Here is a 22,168-nt window from a genome sequence, read left to right as displayed (position 1 = left end):
AGTAGCAGCAAGCATCGGCTTTTTTTTTTTTACAAGCAGCAAGCATCGGCTGTTTTCCAGTGCGTATTTCATGAACATTCAGTGGAAACAAAAGCAACGGTCAGTTTCCGACAGCCATTTTCTTTCCTTTTTTGGAAAGTGTATATATTACTTTCTATTTTTGAACAGAATAGGAATTGTTTCTCTTTCTTCTTTTAGGCATTCGATTCTCTTTTCACTTTCTTTTCCTAGATTACCCGCCTTTTAATATTTTTTATTTTTTTAAGAAGCATGTGCTCATAACTTATAAAACGGAATTAAAAAGCATAACTTTCACGATAAACTTAATAGTACTAACTTAGTCGTTCTCAAAAAGTTATAGTATATAACTTATGTACATAAGTTTACTCCCACTATTTCAAATTATAAGACATATTGACTTTTCTAAATTGAATTTAGTATGTATCTAGACACAACTATATATGTATACACATAGCAAAATCAATATATGTAGAAATATCAAAATATTTTATATTTTGGAATAGAGGGAGACATAAGTTACACAACTAATACACTAGTGTATATAGAAAGTTATGCAGTTATTATACATAAACAGATGTTATACAATACAACTTAGCAGAATAGGTTAGCAACATAACTTAGCAGAATAAGTTCGCAATATAACTTATATGTTATAAGTTAATATACATAAATTGTTATTAGAAAAATAAAAATCTTAGAAACATATGAAAGTGGGGTCTAGTTTTGTTTGTCTCGTCACGTTGAACACAACCGAGAAGACGAAATTAAAAATAGATACATCATTCAAAAGTTATAGTAATTTGAAATAAATATTTTATTTTTTTTATGATGATGGCAAAAGCAGAGGGAAAGAGAAGTGAGGGGAGGAGGATGGGGGACCGGCATGCATTAGCCTGTCAGATGGATCGCTGGATTTAAAAGTAGTGAACGACCGTGACAATGGAATTGGGGCGCGCGAGCTGTGTGTGCAAGTGTTGTTCCTCTCGTCAGACATCACCCATCTCGACAGGAAGCGGAGACAGGAAAGGGGCCGTCGCCCACGTCTGGCGGCTGGCGCCCTGCCCCCAGCAAACACGCCGCCCCATCACTCCCTCACGCACTCCATGGCACGACACGGTCTGCTCCACCCACACCTATTGCAGTACTCGATCTGCTCTGCTCCACCGACCCGGAGGCTGGCGCGGCGTCGTCCGTGCCAGTAGTGCTAGCGCCGCACGCGAGCGCAGCGGCGCCCCGTCGGCATGTCGCGCTCGCGCCGCGTGACCGCCGCCGCCGACCGGTGCTTGGAGCTGGAGCGCGTCATCGCCGGCCGTGCCCGCTCGGGAAGCCTTGGCCTCGACGACGCACTGAAGCTGTTCGACGAAATGCTTACCTACGCCAGGCCTGCCTCGGTTCGTACTTTCAACCGCCTGCTTACCGTTGTTTCGCGCGCCCGATGCTCTTCAGCCTCCGAGCTCGTCGTCTCCCTATTCAACCGGATGATCCGTGAATGCTCCGTCAAGGTGGCTCCCAGCAGTTGCACGTACACCATCCTCATCGGCTGCTTCTGCCGCATGGGCCGCTTGAAGCATGGCTTCGCCGCCTTTGGCCTCATCCTTAAGACGGGCTGGAGTTTGAATAACACAGTCATCTTCGGACAACTACTCAAGGGCCTCTGTGACGCGAAGAGGGTGGATGAGGCCACAGACATATTGCTTCGACGAATGCCCGAGTTTGGCTGCACACTCAATGTCATTTCATACAACATACTTCTTAAAGGTCTCTGCAATGAAAAGAGAGCTGAGGAGGCACTTGAGCTTATGCACATGATGGCTGATGATGGAGATGGAAGCCACACACCAAATGTTGTGACATACACCACGGTAATTGATGGCCTGTGCAAAGCTCAAATGGTTGACAGAGCCAAGGGTGTCTTTCAGCACATGATTGATAAAGGTGTTAGGCCAAACAATCACACATATACTTGTCTGATCCATGGATACCTTTCTACTGGAAAGTGGAAAGAGGTGGTTCAAATGCTTCAAGAAATGTCCACACATGGTCTTCAACCAGATTGTGTTATTTATGCTGTGCTGCTGGACTACCTATGCAAGAATGGAAGATGCACAGAAGCCAGGAATATTTTTGATTCTTTGATTAGGAAGGGCATAAAACCCCATGTAACTATCTATGGAATTTTGCTTCATGGATATGCTACAGAAGGTGCTCTTTCTGAAATGCATAGTTTCCTAGATTTGATGGTACGAAATGGTGTTTCACCTGATCATCACATCTTCAACATAATGTTCAATGCATATGCTAAGAAGGCAATGATAGATGAGGCCATGCATATATTTGACAAAATGAGACAGCAATGGTTGAGTCCTGGTGTAGTCAACTATGGAGCACTAATAGATGCACTATGCAAGTTAGGCAGGGTGGACGATGCTGTCCTTAAATTTAACCAGATGATCAATGAAGGTGTGACTCCTGACATCTTTGTTTTTTCCTCCCTAGTTTATGGACTGTGCACCGTTGACAAGTGGGAGAAGGCTGAGAAACTTTTTTTTGAAGTGTTGGATCAAGGAATCCGTCTTAATGCGGCGTTCTTCAACATATTAATGTGTAATTTATGCAGAGAAGGGCGGGTCATGGAAGCCCAGAGGCTTATTGACTTGATGTTACGTGTTGATGTGAGGCCTGATGTTATCTCATATAATACATTAGTTGATGGCCACTGCTTAACTGGTAGAATTGATGAAGCGGCGAAGCTACTTGATGTTATGGTCTCAATTGGCTTGAAACCTGATGAATTTACTTATAATACTTTGCTTCATGGCTATTGCAAAGCTCGAAGGATAGATGATGCATATAGCCTTTTCCGAGAAATGTTAATGAAGGGACTTACACCTGGAGTCGTGACTTATAATACTATATTGCATGGTTTGTTTCAGATAGGGAGATTTTGTGAAGCAAAGGAACTCTATCTCAATATGATCAATAACAGAAGAAAGTGCGACATTTACACATACACCATAATTCTGAATGGTCTTTGCAGAAATAATTTTGTTGATGAAGCATTCAAAATGTTTCAGAGCCTGTGTTCCAAGGATCTTCAACTTGACATTTTTACTATCAACATCATGATTGGTGCTTTGCTCAAAGGTGGCAGAAAGGAAGATGCCATGGATTTGTTTGCTACTATCTCTGCTTATGGTTTGGTTCCGGATGTTGAGACCTACCGCTTAATTGCAGAAAATCTAATAAAAGAAGGGTCACTTGAGGAGCTTGATGAGCTGTTTTCAGCAATGGAAGAGAATGGTACTGCTCCAAACTCACGTATGTTAAATGCTCTAGTTAGGTGGTTGTTGCATAGAGGTGACATAGGCAGGGCTGGGGTTTACCTCTCCAAACTTGATGAGAAGAATTTCTCACTTGAGGCTTCCACTACTTCCATGCTTATATCAATTTACTCAAGGGCTGAATATCAACAACTTGCAAAGTCTCTGCCTGAAAAGTATCGTTTTCCTCAACGAAGCCTGCAGTTGAGTGTTGACAAAAAAAGATGAATTCAGATTCAACTGTGCTTATCATCTCCGTGTGAAATGTCAATTTGTTGGCCTGACCACTCTGCCCTGTGTTCTAATTTTTTTGCCATGCTGTGTGGTATGCTTTGAATGATGAAATTCCCTAGAGAAATGTCTTGAGCGTCAAGTTTATCAACAGGTAAAATAACCTTGTGTGCTGTCCTTGTTTTTGCATAGTAATGAGTAACACTGAAGTCTTTGCATTTTATTTTATATAATTTGTGAACAAACTCTGCACTCCCAGTGATAAATCTATCATGTGGACCTCTTTATCAGTGAGGTGATTCCTATAATTTAAGCTTGTGTATTTCCCCCACAGTTAGCAGTGTAAGAGTTTTGCTATGTTTTTTACCTTACACAAACTATGTTAACAACTGCTGTACTATATATTTCTACAATGCACTGCCTGATTAGTTTTCTCCTCTCATTGCATCCGCCTTTCGTATGCTGTGTTGATAACAAGTGAAACTGTGCATATGGTGTATGTCTGGTGTTTCTTTGGGAAAATGTGGTTAGAACTTTCCTCCTCCCCTCCGCAGTCAAGTCTGTAATTGTTTTTGCTTTATTTGTGTTGTAACATTTTAATTCTTCCATTAGATTTAAATGCATTAAAAGAGCTGGTTGGGGGAGATGTCTCTGTACTATTAAATGTTCACTGCAAAAGGAATGCGTATCCATACATGATGGTCAAGCCCACTTTAATTTTAGAGTCTGGCATAATAAACAAACAATAGATGAAATGCTCTTTGAATATAGTTGTCCCTTTATGTCTTGAGCATGATTATCACTCCAAATTGGAGATGATCACTTCAGCAAAATCTTTTTGTCGTGGCCGTGCCTTGGCATGTTTTTACCCCTTTCCAGATAGCATATGGCACTTTAAGGCTTCTTCCCCTTTCTACTTTTAGGAAAGACCTGCTTGACTCTGACTGTTTTGAAGATTTTTGACTTGCTTTGTAAGATTCCCCATTACCAGTGTCCAGTTTAAGGATTCAATTTCACTCTAGATGCAAGCAGGACAGGCGTGGGACAGAGATATGGATGTTGAAAAGAGAGCAACAGACGCTGGTGGAGCAATATTCAGATTTCTCTTTTCTTCTTGATTCTCAGGTTGGTTTTGTATCTACTGTAAATATGGTTGGATAGATGATGCACCTGTCATTTTCTGAGAAATTTTGAGCACCAGAGTTAACAGTTAAGCCTAGAGTTATTACTTGTGATTTCATATGTTACTTCGGACAGGGGAGAACTTAAGTGCCGCTGCAAGAGGAACTGTATTTCATATGTTACTTGGGAATTAACATGTACTGTCATAGTTCTATCTAGTCTTCGTCAAAATAATTGTGTTGATGAAGGGTGTTATGACAGAGTGATTAGCAGCAGCTAATCTTGTTGATGAGGAGTGTTGCTGCAGGAGTCTGAATGATCCTTCTCTCTCTCTCCCCCCTTCCCTATGGAGAAGAATGATCCCATTGCCAACTCCATCCATATTATATCGTAAACGCAGTTGATAGTAACGGTTGTTCTGATCCATAGAGCAACTTGCAAGTTCTTATCATGATGTTTGGATTGTGCAGTTGTGAATTACTGATTTGTCAAGGCCTAGAAAAGCTCTACACTGTGAAGAATGTCCAACAGCTATATATTATCGTATCCTGACTACATCCAGTTCAAGATGATAAACGGTGCTACAGTAATTTGACATCTTTGTCCACAGGCTACCAAAGTGCCAAGCATAAAACCTACACTATTTTCCTGCAAACTGTTATCCTAGTATTTCTTGCGTTTGAACGGCTTAACCAGATAGCGAACCAAGGACAAGAAATAATATAATAACTAACTAATTTGCCTTGTATGGTTTTGTTTGTCTTTTTTATTTTCAGAAATCAAACAATATTTGTCTTTGTGAATATAACTTACAACTTCTGTGAGAATTTTTAGGATGAAGTGAGTAGTCAGTGATTGCTAAACAAAGATTGACTATGTCTACCAATTTTATGTAAATAATATCTGCAATCACATAGACGATGGTTCAGTCTGCTAAAAATTCAGATCAACACTTTTATGCGCCATGGTCTATGTAAAGGTCAATCTCTGTTTAGCAATGACTAAGTAGTAGCGTTTTGGAAACCATTAATGCCGCACTAATAATTCTCTTTGTAATATATATCTGTTTAATAGAGATCAACTTTTGTTCATACCACGGTGCAGTCTGCAGGATAGCTTGATCTGAATTTTGATCAGCCAAAGCAGCCTCGCTGAGATGAGATTGAGATGGCAGGCCTTTTTGGGCATGGGCTTCATCCCTGGGTCATCAGTTAAATTGGACCCAGCCCAAATATTTTAACAGTTACGGCCCACAAAAAAAATGTCTATGGCTAATCAGTAATGAAGCTATCTAGGAAGCTTTCAACGTCAACCCATTGATAATATGCTCGAAACTAGAAAACCAGGCGCGGCTTTGCTGCGCCCTTGCTGGAGCAGCCAGACAGCCAGGCCAATGAAATAATTAAATTTTTTAGTCTTCCTTTGATGTGGCTTGGGCACATGAACATGTAAATGTAAAGTATAGATTAAAAAATGGGAGAAATATATGACATAAATGATATTTTCAATCCGTTCTAATGTAGCTTGCTTAGCTTCAGCTCTTTCACTTTGTCTTCAAGAACAACTTTACTCAGCTTTTATAGAAACAAGATTAAGGCCTTGCAGCATCCAGATTCCAGATCACAGGAATTGTAAGTGCTACTAGACGTGGGCTAGCCAAAACGATAGATAAAAAAAAGTGAGGATAATGCATAACAAGCACCATCTGATCTACAACTTATGTGCTAAGGACAAATCTCAAATTTTATAGTCCAATCAGCACAGGTTCATAAAGCCTCCACTAATCCGAGAAATCCATTTCATAGCTTCGTCGCACCAGCCTAGCATTTGTCTCTTACTATAGTACTTTGAGTACTGGTATCATTCTGCGGCTTTACAGATCCAAGTGTTGTACCTAAATTTGGAAATACACTGAGTAACGGTATAGCTCATTCTCTAAGTTAATTAGATTGCGATTTCTGTTGAAAATAAAAGTAATTTAGCGATGTATAGATTAATTCCGACAACAAGAAAAAGGCTAACAACATGTATCACAGATATATGAATCGAAACTAGCACTACGATTTGAATCAAGTTCACGGAATCTAGTGCTAGCAACAGAAATGATATGAAACCGAACAACAGAGAGAGGATAGACATCCTTACAGTGGGTTGTCGGCGCGAAGGAAGAAGAAAAAAACGAAGATCGTCGATGGAGATCGGCGAACATCGGGCGTAGTGGGAAGAAGACGTCCAGCGAGCAGTCGCGACGACGCTTCCAAAAACCTGATACGCCCCAAGGACGCGAGGAGACGTAGGCTTCGGAGCCTGCTCTCCCGACACCGATGGCACGTCGGCGACGGGATGGGGAAGACGGCGGCAGCACAGTAGTGTGGCGAGGAAGAGATGAATCTCTCAGTACAAAGGACGACGTCTCGTCCTATATTTATACACACGTCGCACATAGCAAATAGGCAAGCAATCAATCACCGTATTATGGAAACTTTACGTCGTTTACGCACTTGCCATAATACAAGAATAATTGCTTACCAAATAGGCCAACGCAATCTCCTCCATGCATGCAAAACTCCCAAGTAGCAAAAGGAAGCTGCGCACCCGCAAGGGTTGAAGCGGGAAATCGCCGGACCATTCAAGCGCATGTCGTGCATGTGCGCCCATTGGCCCCGCCGCCGGACCATTCACACGCATGTCGTGCATGTGCGTCCATTGGCCCCGCCTCGGCGAGGCGAGCGAGCGCGCGTGTGGTTCTTCTTTTTCCTCTCCCTAATTGCTTCAACAAGATGGAGATAGCTCAACTTTTTAAGTTGGCCTCACTCCACTTGAAGTAGCAAGGTGGGACTAAAGTCCCCCCACCTTTCCATATATACATGCATGTATGAGTGGGTCTTTGAGATTTATTTGGAATTGTTTGGCCCAAGGCCCAAAACATCTAACAATTTCTTTAAATTTCCATTCAGCAAACCTACATATTTCAGATAACACTAGGAAATATGCTCGTGCGTTGCCACGGGAGAAGGGTCATATAGTTGAAAATTGTATGATCTTTCTTCTTACTCACCGGTGCTATCTTTAATCCTGCTCTCGCTTACGTCCACTCCCTCATGCACTCCTCACTTTACGTCCTCTCCATTGGTCTTCTAGCACCCACAGTCGGCACCTCACACAGGATCACTGTCTCACCAACCTCCCACGATGTCCTACTCTAACCATAGGGCTCCTGTCTACCACTCCAGCATGACGCACCCGCCACTGGCCCTATGCAAACTCTTACAATTTTTGTTGAGGATTTAAAAAGAAAAGAAAGGTTTTAATTTATGTTCTTGATTTTCTAGTATTTATATCTAGATTAAAAAGAGAAAAGCTTTTGTTCTTATTCTCGATTCACGTCGTTCTTCGCGTATATGGAGGTGGTGGCAGAGAGCACGCGGCAGAGCCGTGAGGGGGCAAGGACCAACCGCATCCTCCATCGATGAGCTCCCGGAGCTCGACCTGGCTAGATTCTCCCCGCCTCCTCAGGCCACGCGATGGTAAGGACAAACAAGGACAAAGTCGAGGGTAGCAGCACGTCAGAAATGAGCAAAGGCTTGGAGTTCTTGCTCTCGCGCTTCGACGGTCGCCGTACCTAATGTCGCCGGCAGCGGCGCTGATTAGGTTGTAAACACCGTGAATGAACTATTACTGGAGGAGGTTGCTAAGGAAGAGCTGCCTCTAGAGAAATAAATAAAATATACATTGTAGAAAAACGCATGGCGCAGTTGCAAGGCCAACAAGGTTTGGTTTGTAAGTGTTGAGTTTTTTTTTCTAATTTGTTATTTATGGGCGGACAGAAAAAGTGAATAAACTGAAATTTTTATAATTAAATATTAGGTAAAGATTTATGATCAGAGAATTTGGAGTTCTTTTAGAATAATTAGAGAATTATGAGATGATACATTCGTAATGAACAATAGAGAACGCAGCCGCCAACGAGGCCTCGTTGGTGATCAGCCGGCCTAATGTCCAATTAATGGCTCAACTCATATACGTAGGATGAAGGTGAGCACCAGGACAGTTCTGAGCACCAGGACAGTTCGGTCCATCTGGTCGACAGGAAGGAGAGCCAACAAGACAGAAGAAGATTGGCACCGCCGCTAGGGCTTTTTTTTGATAGACTCTCGGGCTTCTTGTGGCTGACAAAACGACCGACCGGTATATATGGACATGACGGATAGAACGACCGACGGACTAAAATTTTCATCTTTAAATATTAGGAAAAGATATCAAATCCATTGCATATTGTCCAAACTGAGTAGTCTATAAATAAAGAATAAACTCTTTATATAATGCTCACTTTTCTTGAAACTGACTTTGTAAATAAAGAATCAACTCTTTATATAATAGCCCAATAGTGCATTGAATTAATCATTCCTTGTACAGGAGACTACTTTATAAATACCAAACCTGCTACCAGTTACTAAATACCAATTCAACGGTTCATTTCAAATTAACTAAGAAAAAATACATGTTATTTTTTCTTTAGGTATTCAGAATTCTCAACCAGTTTTAGACTTTCCGTACATGCCTGGAACATTTTGTGGCGAAGTAATTATTTGCTGTCTGAAGGGCACTGAGCAGGAAACAGCGGGAAGCGTCATTGGTATGCTGAGGATTTGGGTCATGGAGTTTCAGCCCTCTGGAGTGCTATTGTTGGATGCAGCAGTGGTAAGGCGTTGCTTTCTTTCTAAGGGCGCTCCCAATGCTAGAAACTACATATAGTTTCTATACTCATTAATTTTTATAGACACTATATATAAAAACTATGGTTCCAATGGATAGTTTCTATAGAATATTTTTATATTCAATCACATTCATTCTCTCTCTATTCTTAGCCAATCAGATCACTTTATATCTTGGATTTTGTGTAGACATGGTTTCTAACTTAGACCCAGTTTCTATGATTTTTACTCTCTCTTCAATAACTACATTGCCACATCAGCAAAATGGTTAGGTGGCACTGCAATTAATGTCTATAAAAACCACAATGGTTTCTGCATTGGGAGTGCCCTAAGCTTCTAGCCAGTTTGTGTGCTGCTATTTTGTAAACTGGAATCTCTAATCTCATACCAACTTCATAGCTTTCTAAAAAGCAGAGTTCATCTCCTTTCAAAAAAAAATGTTTTTGCTACCTTGTTTGCTGTATTGGCAGAAACAATTTTGCTTTTATTTCATAGAAAAGGTACTCCTTGGGATACTACATGTGAGATCCAATTGTTTGTCATACTTTGTCTTGTCCCCACTTGAGTTGTGTCGGTATATAAAAATAATAATTGAAGCTAGGAGGGAGGATAGATTGCATATAGCCTAACTGATAGGAAAGGGTGCAAAGATCTCATATATAATGGAAGCAGCGCCTCGACGTCAGACAGGTGGGGCCGATTGGCCCCACATGCCAGGCCGACCGGCTTAGGCCTCTCTGGAAGAAACTTCTGAATCGCGTGATGGCTTCCAATCGACCTCTATGACGCATCTCGATCCTTGTTTCATGTCGGTTTGATCCAAGGGTCGTGGTTCGTCCCACCGGACTATATAAGCAGGGGTAGACCCTCCTGGGCATCAATGATCAGATATCTCATTAGTTGATCTCTCATTCACAAGGCAAGAGAGAAAAGCTAGGGTTTCCAATTATAAGATTAGAGCTCCACTTCAAGTTTGGGGTTAGATCTAGTTAGTTACAAGTAGAGTTGAGCGCGGCTTAGGAATCCAGATCAACGTCAGGAGATTTGGTAATATTTATCATTATATCTTGTAATTATGACTTTGTGCTACTTTAATATTATTATGTTCTTGTTTATTCTGTTCTTAGCTTATTCTAGCTCTATCTTTGATATAGTCTTGATTGATAATAAGTTTAGACATATGTTCGTAGAGCGCTTAGTTCAACTCCGGATTGGATTAGGTGGTAGAGGTAATGTAGACGTGGTGTCTAGATTATATTTATCTGCGAATGCACCCTATTTTCCGGACCATGTGGTAGATCGCGAAGGTGATAGCTTCGTTGAGTCCTATGTAGTCCACTCCCTGAATCTAGGACAAGTAGAACTCGGCTACTTGGGGAAGGATTGCTATGTTCTTGAATTCCTGAAGTAATGTTCCTTAGATGGAAGATTGATTTTGCTATAAATGTAAAGAGTAGAATATAATCCCTGAGACTTAGTAGATAGGATGACATTTAGGAACTAAAATCTCTAATCGTATCACTTTATTATGTAACCTACTTGATCATATGAGTCATCTCTAATTGTGGATTCCCTATCATTATCTCATTATCATATTTATCATTATTATCATCATTATCTGCCTTACCCCTGTTTAGATAGAAGTGGTTAATTGACTCATATATAGAGTACGTATTTCTAATGCTTATAGTCATATCAATTTTCTCTTCTAGACCCCTTCTAAGAAGTTCCCAGTGGTAAAAAATTATAAATAATGATACCTGAAAGTTTCCTAGGTGAAATGCTACAATGGAAGTATTTTATCTGTGCACTTGTGAGTAACTTTTGTTTCATGTTTTATAAGTGCCATGATTATAAGTACAACCATATTTCTTACGTCATGTTAGAGATGACAACCTAGCGGGTGCGGCGTAAGAGATGCCAATAGTTGGCACCCTTGGGACTTAGTGTCCATGCTTGGGGTGTGCTAGAAAAGCCTCTAACTCACTTTTGCTTGCAAGAGTGCAAATCAATAGCGAGTGAGTGATTCTAGTGCGTTTGCATTGAGAGATTGCATCGAGTGGCACTAGGTGTTCGAGTTGCAAGCCAGTGGTGCTTGTTACTCTTGGAGGTTACCATCTCCTAGACGGCTTGGTGGCTTGTGACTCCGTCGAAGCATGCAAGGAGATTGTGCGGTGCTCCGGAGAAGATATTGTGAGGGGTATGATGCTCACCCCACGAGGATCGCGAAGAGTAACTCTAGTGGATTGCTTGTGACTTGGATGATCTCTATCTTGAGAGTGGATGTGCGGCACCCGCTAAGGATTTGGCTTTGGATTGCTAATTAGCTTGTGATCCATCAAGTGCGTGAATTGCCACAACGAGGACGTAGCTTGGTAGCAACCAAGTGAACCTCGGTAAGAATCACCATGTCAACATTGTCTACTCTTCTCGGTGGTTTGCATTCGCTATACACAATCTTGTATTTACTTTCTATATACTTATGCTTGTGTAGTTGCTCTTATAATTAGTTAGCTTGTGTAGCTTTCTAGTTACCTTCTTGCTTGTGTAGCTAGAAGTAGTTCTCTTGCATGGTTAATTTGGTTTATGTAACCTTGTTAGTCACATTGTTTAGTTTGTGTAGCTAAGTAATTTGTGTCCTCTAATTTGGCATGGGTTGCCTTGTTATTGAGCATTGGTAGTGAGCTTAGAAGCTTTGTACTTTTGCTTACTAGTTGTGTAGGAGCTTCTTCGTGTTTGAAGTACTAGTGGTATAGGTTTGTGTGACCTTGCACCTAGAATTGTTTAGGTAAGCTCAAGCTAAGGAAGCACCTTGTTTGCTTGTTTAGAATCTTTTACAAAGTGCTAGAGAACTTAGATAGAGGGGTGTAGTCTTGGCTAGACCGATAGTTTTAATTTCGTATTTGTTTTGGTTAGCCGGCGCGATAAATTTTGAAAAGAACTATTCACTTCTCCCTCTAGTCTACCGTCTAGACCCTTCAACTGCCTCCAACCTGACCACGTCATCTTCAATTGTGCTCCGGAGTGAATGAGCACGAGTTGGGGATGAGGAAGTCCCATGTCCCTTATCTATCTCTATAAATTTTTTATATTATAACATAAGAGAGAGAAAAGTAGCTCTTGATCAAAAGCTAAGTTCTTACACATTTTAAGTTTATTCGAGAGTGTTATTTTTTAAGGCTATCCATGTATAAGCTATATGCTAAAAGCTAGCCCTATTAGAAGATTCATCTTAGAGATAGTAACTAGTTACATTTTAAATCTGCTCTTAGGGTAGAAATGGTTCTAAAATAGCTAATCTAGGAGGAATTCTATTGGCTGTCAATGACAATTTGAAAATAGTTAACTATACGAGACATATAAGGCCTTGTTTAGTTACACCTAAATCCAAAAACTTTTTAAGATTTTCCGTCACATCGAATTTTCGGCACATGCATGAAGCACTAAATATAGATTAAAAAAATAACTAATTACACTGTTTGTCTGTAATTAGCGAGACAAATCTTTTAAGTCTACATAGTCCATGGTTAAACAATAATTGCCAAATACAAACAAAAGTCATATAGTAGCAAAATCTAAAAAATAATCTAAACAAGGCCTAAATAGGAAAAAATAAACACTATAGTAGAGAGCTATGTGAGAGATATATTTCTAGAAGATCGTGCTATATTAGGTTTTTGGAAGTCACTAGCTATTTGTAAATTGCTAACTATTTGATCTCTCTCCTTGATAGCTAATAAAAATATTACTTTTTATGATTTATATACCTCATCGAGCTAGCTATTTGAAAATTGCTATTAAAGATATCCTCATAGGCAATATAATTCCTTCTAGACTAACTATGTGACTATTATGACAAAATTTGTTGTTGGACATACCAAGTGATGACTCTTTTCTTGGACACCTATTTTCGAACGATTTCTGAAAGACACTCTAGTTCTTGACAAATTGGGTGATGGACATCGTGCCTAACAAAATACTTTTATAATATAGATATAAAATCATATAAGTACTCCAAAATTATACCATAAAATCTTCTAGACTCTACATGATGCCACACAATAAATATTATTTTGCACTAAAAATGACTATTTTGCCTCTCTTCATAAATAAACAAAGTTAACCATGGTTAATTTGTTCAAGTATTTGAAGGACACTAAAATTGTTAGAAAAATCAAGATTGCGTACATCACCAAATCATGACTGTGCTAGAAAAATCAGCTCAAAATAATAAAGTTCCGTATATCAATTTAGCTTGTCAGAAGATAAATTTATAACTCAGTTATGCTAAACATATCATTATGAAATTTATTATTTTGAGCAGATATTTTTAGCATAGTCACGATTTGGTGATGTATGTATTATATGATTTTTCCAAGATTTTTAGTTATATAAATAAATTAACCATGGTTAACTTTATTTATTTATGAGGAGAGGCAAAATAGTCAATTTCAGTGGAAACAATATTTTAATATGTGGTTCTTATCATGTAGAGTCTAGAAGAATTTAAAGCTTATATGATTTTATATCTATTTTATAAAAATATTTTGTTAGACACGCTGTTCATTGATAATTTGTCAAAATCTAGAGTGTCTTTTAGAAATCGCTCAAAAATAGATGCCTGTAAGCATCACCTGGTATGTTCAACAACAAAATTTGCCAACATTACTGGGATGCCCAAGGGTTGAGGCCTTGTAGTTTGCAAATTTTTTTGGCTTTGGCTAATATAGCACTTTCATATGTATTTAACTAGGATCAAGTAGGATCAAAAGATTCGTTTAGCAAATTATAGGTAAATTGTATAATTAGTTTTTATTTTCGTCTATTTTTAATGCTTCATGCATGCTTCCTAAGATTGAGGCCTTGTTTAGATCCAAAAAGTTTTTGGATTTTAACACTATAGCACTTTTGTTTTTATTTGAGAAACGTTGGAGTAACTAGGTTTAAAAGATTCGTCTCGTGATTTACAGGCAAACTGTATACTTAGTTTTTGTTTTCATCTATATTTAATGCTCTATACATGTGCCGCAATATTCGATGTAATGAGAAATCTTAAAATTTTTTGATGTAAACTAAACAAGGCCTCATATAACGAAGAATCTTGAAAAAATTTCGCGACTAAGCCCTGTTTAGATTGGAGATGAAAATTTTTTGAGTGTCACATGAGATATATCGGAAGGATGTCGGGAGGAGTTTTTAGAAACTAATAAAAAAACAAATTACATAGTCCATCCGGAAACTGCAAGACAAATCTATTAAGCATAATTAATCCGTCATTAGCACATGTGGGTTACTGTAGCACTTAAAGCTAATCATGGACTAATTAGGCTTAAAAGATTCGTCTTGCGATTTTTAACCAAACTGTGTAATTACTAATTAGTTTATTTTTTATCTATATTTAATATTTTATACTTGTGTTTAAAGATTCGATGGGATGGATGAAATTTTTTTGGGTAGGGAAGTAAACAGGGCCAGGCTGTCTCCAACAGGAGACTTAACCCAAACCTAAAATGGGTCTTGTCGACGAAAGCTGGTCGGCAGTCTACCTTGGGGTGTACCCACGGTAGTAGTTTATCGGTAGACGGTGCGCAAACTACGAACTCGATGGTGACGCAAGACACGGACAAGCTTTTTATCCAGGTTCGGCCGCCGAGTTGGCGTAATACCTACGTCCTGCGTCTGATTGTATTGATTTGTGTTGAGAGAATATGATATCCTAGGGGGGTCCCTTGCCTCTCCTTATATAGTCCGGAGGGCAGGGTTACAGATCTGGAAACTAATCCTAGTCGGTTACAATTGCCATAGATAGTTCGATATCAATTCCTATTCTAACCGACTAGAATCCTGCTTGATCTCCACGTCTTGTTTCCTTGCGCGAAACTCCAAGCTGTCGGATCAAACCTTGAGCTTGTCTCGTAATGGGCCAAGCCTCCTGGCCCAAGTCTAGCCGTAAGGGTATAGGGGTCTATACCCCCACAGCTAGTCCCCGAGCACCATGTATTGTGATGTAACACGTCGTCTTGAGCTTCTTCGATCAGTGAGGCTTGACGTCTTCAGTAAACAAAAGAATCGCCCAAACAGTTGCAACGGTACTTTGACCAACTCAAAAGACAGTTGATCAATATTGACATCGAAGAAGCTGATTGTTCGAAGAATGCATGGTGCTCTAAATTAAAAAAGATTTCTTTCCTGGTGAAGTGTGCCCACTTTACTTTTAAGAAAAGTATAAACCTCAAAAAAGCAAGCATATTCACCGCAATGTGAAGTGTGCCCACTTAGTCCCCGAGCCTGGTAGTAGGTGACGTAGGCACGTGGTGCCAGGGTCAAAAGAAAAGTCCTCAAAGAAATTCTGAAACTGAGATGCATCGCCAGATGCATCGTACCGATGTAGTCCCCGAGCTTGCTGGAAGGCGAAGTATGAGCCTTGTAGCAAGGTCTAAAAAATTAAAATTGAATTTACTAGTTCATCAGCAATTGAATAGACTAATCTTCCAGTCCCCGGGTGTACAATTGTTTGACAGCCAATCCCCAAGCATCGAGCGCTCAGTGGTCGGTGCGATATATTAAAGTTCGGAGCTGATAGACTGGGCGACCAGTCCCCGAGCATCAAATGCTCGGTGGTCGGTGCAGTCCTTGGCGTCCGAGTTGATAGACTGGGCGACCAGTCCCCGAGCATCAAGTGCTCGGTGGTCGGTACAGTCCTTGGCATCCGAGTTGATAGACTGGGCGACCAGTCCCCGAGCATCAAGTGCTCGGTGGTCGGTGCAGTCCTTGGCGTCCGAGTTGATAGACTGATCGACCAGTCCCCGAGCATCAAGTGCTCGGTGGTCGGTGCAGTCCCCGGATTGTTGACTCTCTGCCATATTTGTCTTCTTGTTTTTGAAAAAATCTTTCCAGTTAAAGTTGACGTGACGAGACCTTCTGATGGTGTGTCAGATGGATGCATGAAAAGTTGCGCCTGGCAACTGTGCAGCCGCCCTTTGCGTGGTTTGAAAAAAGGAAACCATCAATTGGTACGAAAACTCCTCCGCATTAATTGTCTATAATCATTAAAAACCGAAACGCCGCATCCGCCGCATGGCCCGCCCACTTCCCGAGAATACAGGAAGTGGGAGGGGTGGAGCTGCGGGTTATAAGAGCTCGACAGTTCCGCCTGCACTGCTTACCCTGCCATTGCCATCAGACCTTCCTCTTTTGCCTCCTTCAATCACCTTCATCTTCGTAGCCCAAGTCCACTTCCTCACCTCCAATGGCGAAGAGCGACTCCAAGAAAAGGGCCGAATTGATGGCCAGGGAGTGGAAAAAGTCCCGCAGCACCACCAAGTCCCTCGGTGACCTCGTCGAGATGGGACTCCTGCATAGCTCGGAGCTCGGCAGCTGGAGAGCGCCGGAAGGGGAGAGCTTCCCCGACCCTCGTGTCGGTGAGATCGTCGTGTTCGAGGATTTCATTAAGAGGGGCTTTGGGGTTCCTGTTCATCCCTTTCTTCAAGGTCTTCCTTTGTATTATGAGATCGGGATTTGCAATCTGCACCCGAACTCAATTCTCCTTATCTCCACTTTTATCCATCTGTGCGAGGCCTATGTTGGTATAGAGCCGCACTTCGATCTTTTTCGTTATCTTTTCTGCTTGAGGAAGAAGGGAGCGGTTGGAGGCTTCAAGGTTGCAGGTGGAGTATACCTCAACCTTCGTGATGGAATGAAGAACCGCTACCTGCACTGTCCATGGAACACTTCCTTGACCGAATGGTATAGGAAGTGGTTTTACATCAGGGAGGAACCGGGCAGCTCCACGTTCTGCGACGTGGGATACATTCCTGAGAAGAGGGTAAGCTGGACCGACCGCCCGGAGTTCGACGGTCAAGTGGCGGATCTCATGAAGCTGATCGACTGGTCGCGCCTGGACGGGCTTGGCGTGGTCGGCAACTTCATTTGTCGTCGGGTGATGCCCTGCCAGAAGAGGGTGCACTCGGCGTACGAGTATGCCGGAAGCGTGGACCCGACCAGGATGCGACCGGAGATCTTGGAGAAGGCGGAGGTACAGCAGCTGTTAAACGAGCTGTTCAACTTCGCGGACGGAGGCTTCATCCGTGGCAGCGATCGGGTGCAAGCCTTCAAGTTAGGACGACCAGCACCAAAGGTATGTTGCAGATTATTTTGTTTTAGCATTCGTATATTGTCTGCAGCTGACTCATCTTTGTTGCTTTTGCAGATCGGCGATGTCGACCGGTGCTCAGTGTATATATCACTGGCGCCGGGGATGGAGAATCCTGCGGGAGAAGTCCCGCCAGAGGAGGACGCTGCTCGGTGTACTCATTACACCAGCAGTGAGGAGGAACAAGCCCGCCCTGTCCCGACCACTGAGGAAAGGGTGGCGGGGAAAAGGCCAATGCCTGCGGATCCGTCGCCGGCGGCGACACTGCCGGCAGAGAGCAGCCAAGCGCCGTCGGCTCGTGCGGATTGTTGACGACGACGACGAGGAGGCCGCACCATCGCTAGTTCGACGTCCTCGGAGCCGCCCAGATAGTGCACCGGCCACTACTGATCGGGTGGCCAGCGACCCTCCTGCACCGCGCGTTGTCGAGATGGGAGCGCAGGTGCCAGCTGGCCGGACGAGGAGGAGGTTCACCGCGACCCACCGTCGATCGGACCTGTAAGTGTTCGACTTACGTATTTTGGTATTTTTTATTATACTTTTGTTCTTTTAGCGCGGCGTCGGATGTCAACCCCGGCCATGCCGCCGGCCAGGGGACGGGTGAGCCTGCCTGCGCTGCTGAAGATGCGGCGCCGCAGACCACGGAGCAGCCTGCGGCTGCAGCTGTGCCTGTGAGCACCGAGGAGCCCCCTGCCGCGGCACCGACCATGGCGAGCAGCCCGGCCAGGGCTGAGGAGGCTACAGGGGCACCTCCCCCAGCGAACGCCACAGAAAGGGAGGGGAGAGCCCCAACCCCTCCTCCCGCCGAGCAGAGCGAAGTCCCCACGCCGCCCCGAGCAGGGGCCGCTTCGACTGCTGGATCCCCGGGTCTGGCCCGGGGGCCAGTAATGCCTTCGACTGCTACCGGGAGCAATACGACGGTTGAGGAGGAAACCCAGGCGGCCTCCGACGACGAGGTGGAGGAGATTGAAGGTCGTCCCCGCGATGGCCGCCAACACGTGTATGTGTGGCGCCAACGCGGGGATCACTTCATCGGGCATGAGGAGCTCGCTGAGACCGAGGAGGCTGCCAGGGTCGAGCGCGCGGCCAAACGCCTCGTCGACGAAGTCAAGGTAAGCGGTTCTTTGCGCTGTTGTACATTCTGTGCGTTGTCTTGCTTGGTTGTCATATGTTCGTTTTGTAGGGCGCGATGAAAACGGCGAAGTACCAGAAACGGTGCTTCGACCAGATAGAAGGCGTTGTGGCCGAGAACAAGGCCTTGGCCGCGGAGGTGGACCGGCTGCGATCGGAGGTTGGGGAGAAAGTGGCCGAGATGAATGCCCAAGAGGAGCATCGTCTCGAGCTTACCCGTCGCTTGGCCAACCAGTACCGTCAGCGAGAAGGAGCAGCTCGGCCAAGAGCTCGCTGGTGCGCTGGAGTCCGGGCGTCGAACAGGAGAGGAGTTGGGTCGTAAGGACCGGAAGTTATCTGGTAATACGCATCGCCTCGTTATCTGCCCCTTGTCACCCCATTTGTCTTTTGATATGTCGAAGATAACGTCCCGCTTTGACTTGCAGTGCTCAAGGTGAACGCCAAGAAACACCTGGATGAGCTGGTCAAGGACCGGGACTCCTGGAAGGTCAACTGTTGTAAGATCTGGAATGGAGTATCCCCGGTCCTGGATCTGATCAGTCCCGAGCTCCCGGAGAGCCAGCCCCGCGCGCCGAAGTTGACTCCGGTGGAGAAGGCGCAACGGGCGTGGGACTGGCTCCAGCAATTTGTGGAGGACGCTGGGGAGTTCGCTGGCGCGCATGTCCTTAGCATGGTGCGCGCCCACTACCCCCTGGTCGACTTGTCCAGGCTGGAGAAGGGGTACCCCAAGGAGGTCGGCCCGCAGGAGGCGGACGAGCTTCGGGGTGGTCTGTTGGACTTGTCGTCGATGGTGATCGGCGACATCAATCTGTGCGGAACGGCCACTCCCCCCACCAGCCAGGCTCAGACAGGTCGGCCAAGGAGCTGTCGGGCGCGTCCGTTGCGGGAGATGGGCGGTCGACGCCTGCGGTCTCGACCAGCCAGGCGCCGGTGGCCCCGACCCCTTCGTCCGGGCAGGAGGGCCAAACGGGTGATCAGCCCGAGCAGTTAGGCCGATAGGGTAGTCTGTAGGAATAGACTAGCGTCTGCCCGTCAGGGTATTTATTGTAAACTTTGTATGTAAAGTTTGTAATAAAGTTTGCTTTTGTCATGACTGTTATTTTGAGCGCTGTACAATTTTCTGAGTGACGTGTCACCGTATTCGACTTTGTAGTCGCTAGGAGCTTCCATTGCAGAAGGTTTGCCAAGAGTTCTGCGTGCAACAAAGTATAGGCAAAAAATAGAAAACTTTATTATTGACAATTATAAGATATTTACAAGCAAAAGTTATTAGAACTTATGGGTAAAATCGTCGAAGTTTGTCTATATGCCAAGAGTTAGGCACGCGTGTCCCGTCTAGGTATGCCAATCTGTAGGACGTGGGTCGTGTGACTTCGGCGACCACGAAGGGTCCTTCCCAGGGAGTGGAGAGCTTGTGCATTCCCTCTTGGCTTGTTCTCCACCTAAGTACCAGGTTGCCGACCACGAAGGAACGGTCCTTGACGTTCCTGTTGTGGTATCGCCTGACTGCCGCGAGGTACTTTGCTGTTCGGAGACAAGAATTCAAACGCTTTTCCTCCATGCAGTTGATTTCGAGTTCTCTGGCGTTGTCGGCTGTCGCCTGGTCGAAGTGTTCGATCCTAGGAGATCCGAAGGTTATGTCAGACGGCAGGACTGCCTCGGAGCCGTAGACCATGTAGTAGGGAGAAACTCCTGTGTTTCGACTGGTCTGAGTTCGGAGGCCCCAGACCACGGCAGGTAACTCTTTCATCCATCGACCGGGTGCTCTGTCATTCTCGGTGTACAGCCTTTTCTTTAGGGCATCAATGATCATTCCGTTTGCGCGTTCAACTTGACCATTGGCCCGTGGATGAGCCACTGACACATATTTTATGACTATGCCTCTGTCATCGCAGAAGTCCCAAAATGTGGTGCCAGTAAACTGAGTACCCAGGTCGGTGATTATGCGGTTCGGGATACCGAATCTGTGTATGATTTGATTGAGGAACTCTACAGCCTTCTCGGAGGTTGCTTTGACCAGAGGCATGTATTCAATCCACTTGGAGAACTTGTCGATTAATACGAAAACAAACTTGAAGTTGCCGGGAGCTGGTTTAAATGGCCCGATCATGTCAAGCCCCCAGCAAGCGAAGGGCCAGGACGACGGGATGGTTTGAATTTCGTGAGCAGGTACGTGGGTCCTCTTAGCGAAAAACTGACATCCTTCGCAGTGTCAGACCAATTTTTCTGCGTCGTTGACCGCGGTTGGCCAATAAAAACCTGCCCGGAAGGCTTTTCCGACCAACATTCTGGATGCGGCATGATTGCCGCAGGATCCAGCATGTATGTCTTCTAGGAGCTTGATACCATCATCTTGGGATATGCATTTGAGCAGTACCTCAGAGCTTGCGTTTTTTCGCATAAGTTTGCCGTCGACCAGGATGTAGTTCTTTGACCGTCGAATGAGGCGCTCGTTCTCTGTCTTGTCCTGAAAGCCTGTCCCGTCCGTTATATACTTGATGAACGGGGTACGCCAATCATGACCACCGGTTGTCGGAGTGGCATCGTCTATGAGCATTGCCTCAGTGGGTTGCTTGTCGACCAGGGAGGAGCCTACGCTGGGCTCGTGGATGTCCTGGACGAAAATACCCCGCGGGATCTGGGCCCGAGATGATCCTAACTTTGACAACGCATCTGCTCCCTGGTTCTTATCCCGGACCACATGGATGTACTCTATGCCGTAGAAGTTGGTTTCCCATTTGCGAATTTCTTTGCAGTAGAGATCCATCTTTTCGTGGGTTGCGTCCCACTCCTTGTTGAGCTGATTGATAACCAAAGCAGAGTCGCCATAGACATAGAGGCGTTTGACTCCTAGCTCAACGGCTAGCCTTATGCCGTGCAGGCACGCTTCGTATTCGGCGACATTGTTTGACGCCGGAAAGAGGATCCTAAGGACGTAACACAGTTTGTCCTTGTTAGGCGACACGAACAGTATCCCAGCGCCGGCACCGTTGATGTTCAAGGACCCGTCAAAGAACATTGACCAGTGGTCGGAGACATCGGGAACGGGAGGCTCGTTGAGATCCGTCCACTCAGCAATGAAATCGACCAAGGCCTGAGACTTAACTGTGGTGCAGCTCTGGAACTCCAGGGAAAATGGGCATAACTCCATTGCCCATTTTACGATTCTGCCGTTGGCATCTTTATTGCGCAGAATGTCCACGAGAGGGAAACTGGTGGTCACCGAGACTCGATGGCCGTCGAAGTAATGTTTCAGCTTTCTTGACGTTATTAGGATAGCGTATATGAGCTTCTGTATCTGTGGGTACCTGGCCTTGGACTCGTTTAAGACCTCACTTATGAAGTAAATGGGCCTCTGGACCTTATAGGCATGACCTGGTTCATCTCGCTCGACCACTATTGCTGTGGAAACAACCCTGTCGGTTGCAGCAATGTAAAGGAGTAGGTCTTCATCAACGGGCTATCCAGCAATGCCT

The 22,168-nt window shown here is 44.1% G+C and overlaps 1 protein-coding gene across 3 annotated transcripts; it reads left to right on the top strand.

Moving 5' to 3' along the window:
* Positions 961–5,010, top strand: LOC8057874 (protein Rf1, mitochondrial). Of its 3 annotated transcripts, XM_021464333.1 has the most exons (3): positions 961–3,726; positions 4,595–4,697; positions 4,830–5,010. In XM_021464333.1, the coding sequence occupies exon 1, from the start codon at positions 1,263–1,265 to the stop codon at positions 3,567–3,569; it is 2,307 nt and encodes a 768-aa protein (XP_021320008.1). In that variant the 5' UTR covers positions 961–1,262; the 3' UTR covers positions 3,570–3,726; positions 4,595–4,697; positions 4,830–5,010. The 3 variants fall into 3 exon arrangements, with proteins under 3 accessions (XP_021320008.1, XP_021320007.1, XP_002445276.1); XM_021464332.1 differs by having other exon boundaries at positions 4,605–5,010; XM_002445231.2 differs by having other exon boundaries at positions 4,595–5,010.

This window comes from Sorghum bicolor, chromosome 7, assembly GCF_000003195.3.
Source record: "Sorghum bicolor cultivar BTx623 chromosome 7, Sorghum_bicolor_NCBIv3, whole genome shotgun sequence".
Lineage (NCBI taxonomy): Eukaryota > Viridiplantae > Streptophyta > Magnoliopsida > Poales > Poaceae > Sorghum > Sorghum bicolor.
Note: the sequence above shows the minus strand (reverse complement) of the source record. Positions and strands in the feature narration are given on the sequence as shown.

Coding starts and splice junctions, on each gene's coding strand:
- LOC8057874 (XM_021464332.1), top strand. CDS start 1,263: ATGTCGCGCTCGCGCCGCGTGACCGCCGCCGCCGACCGGTGCTTGGAG.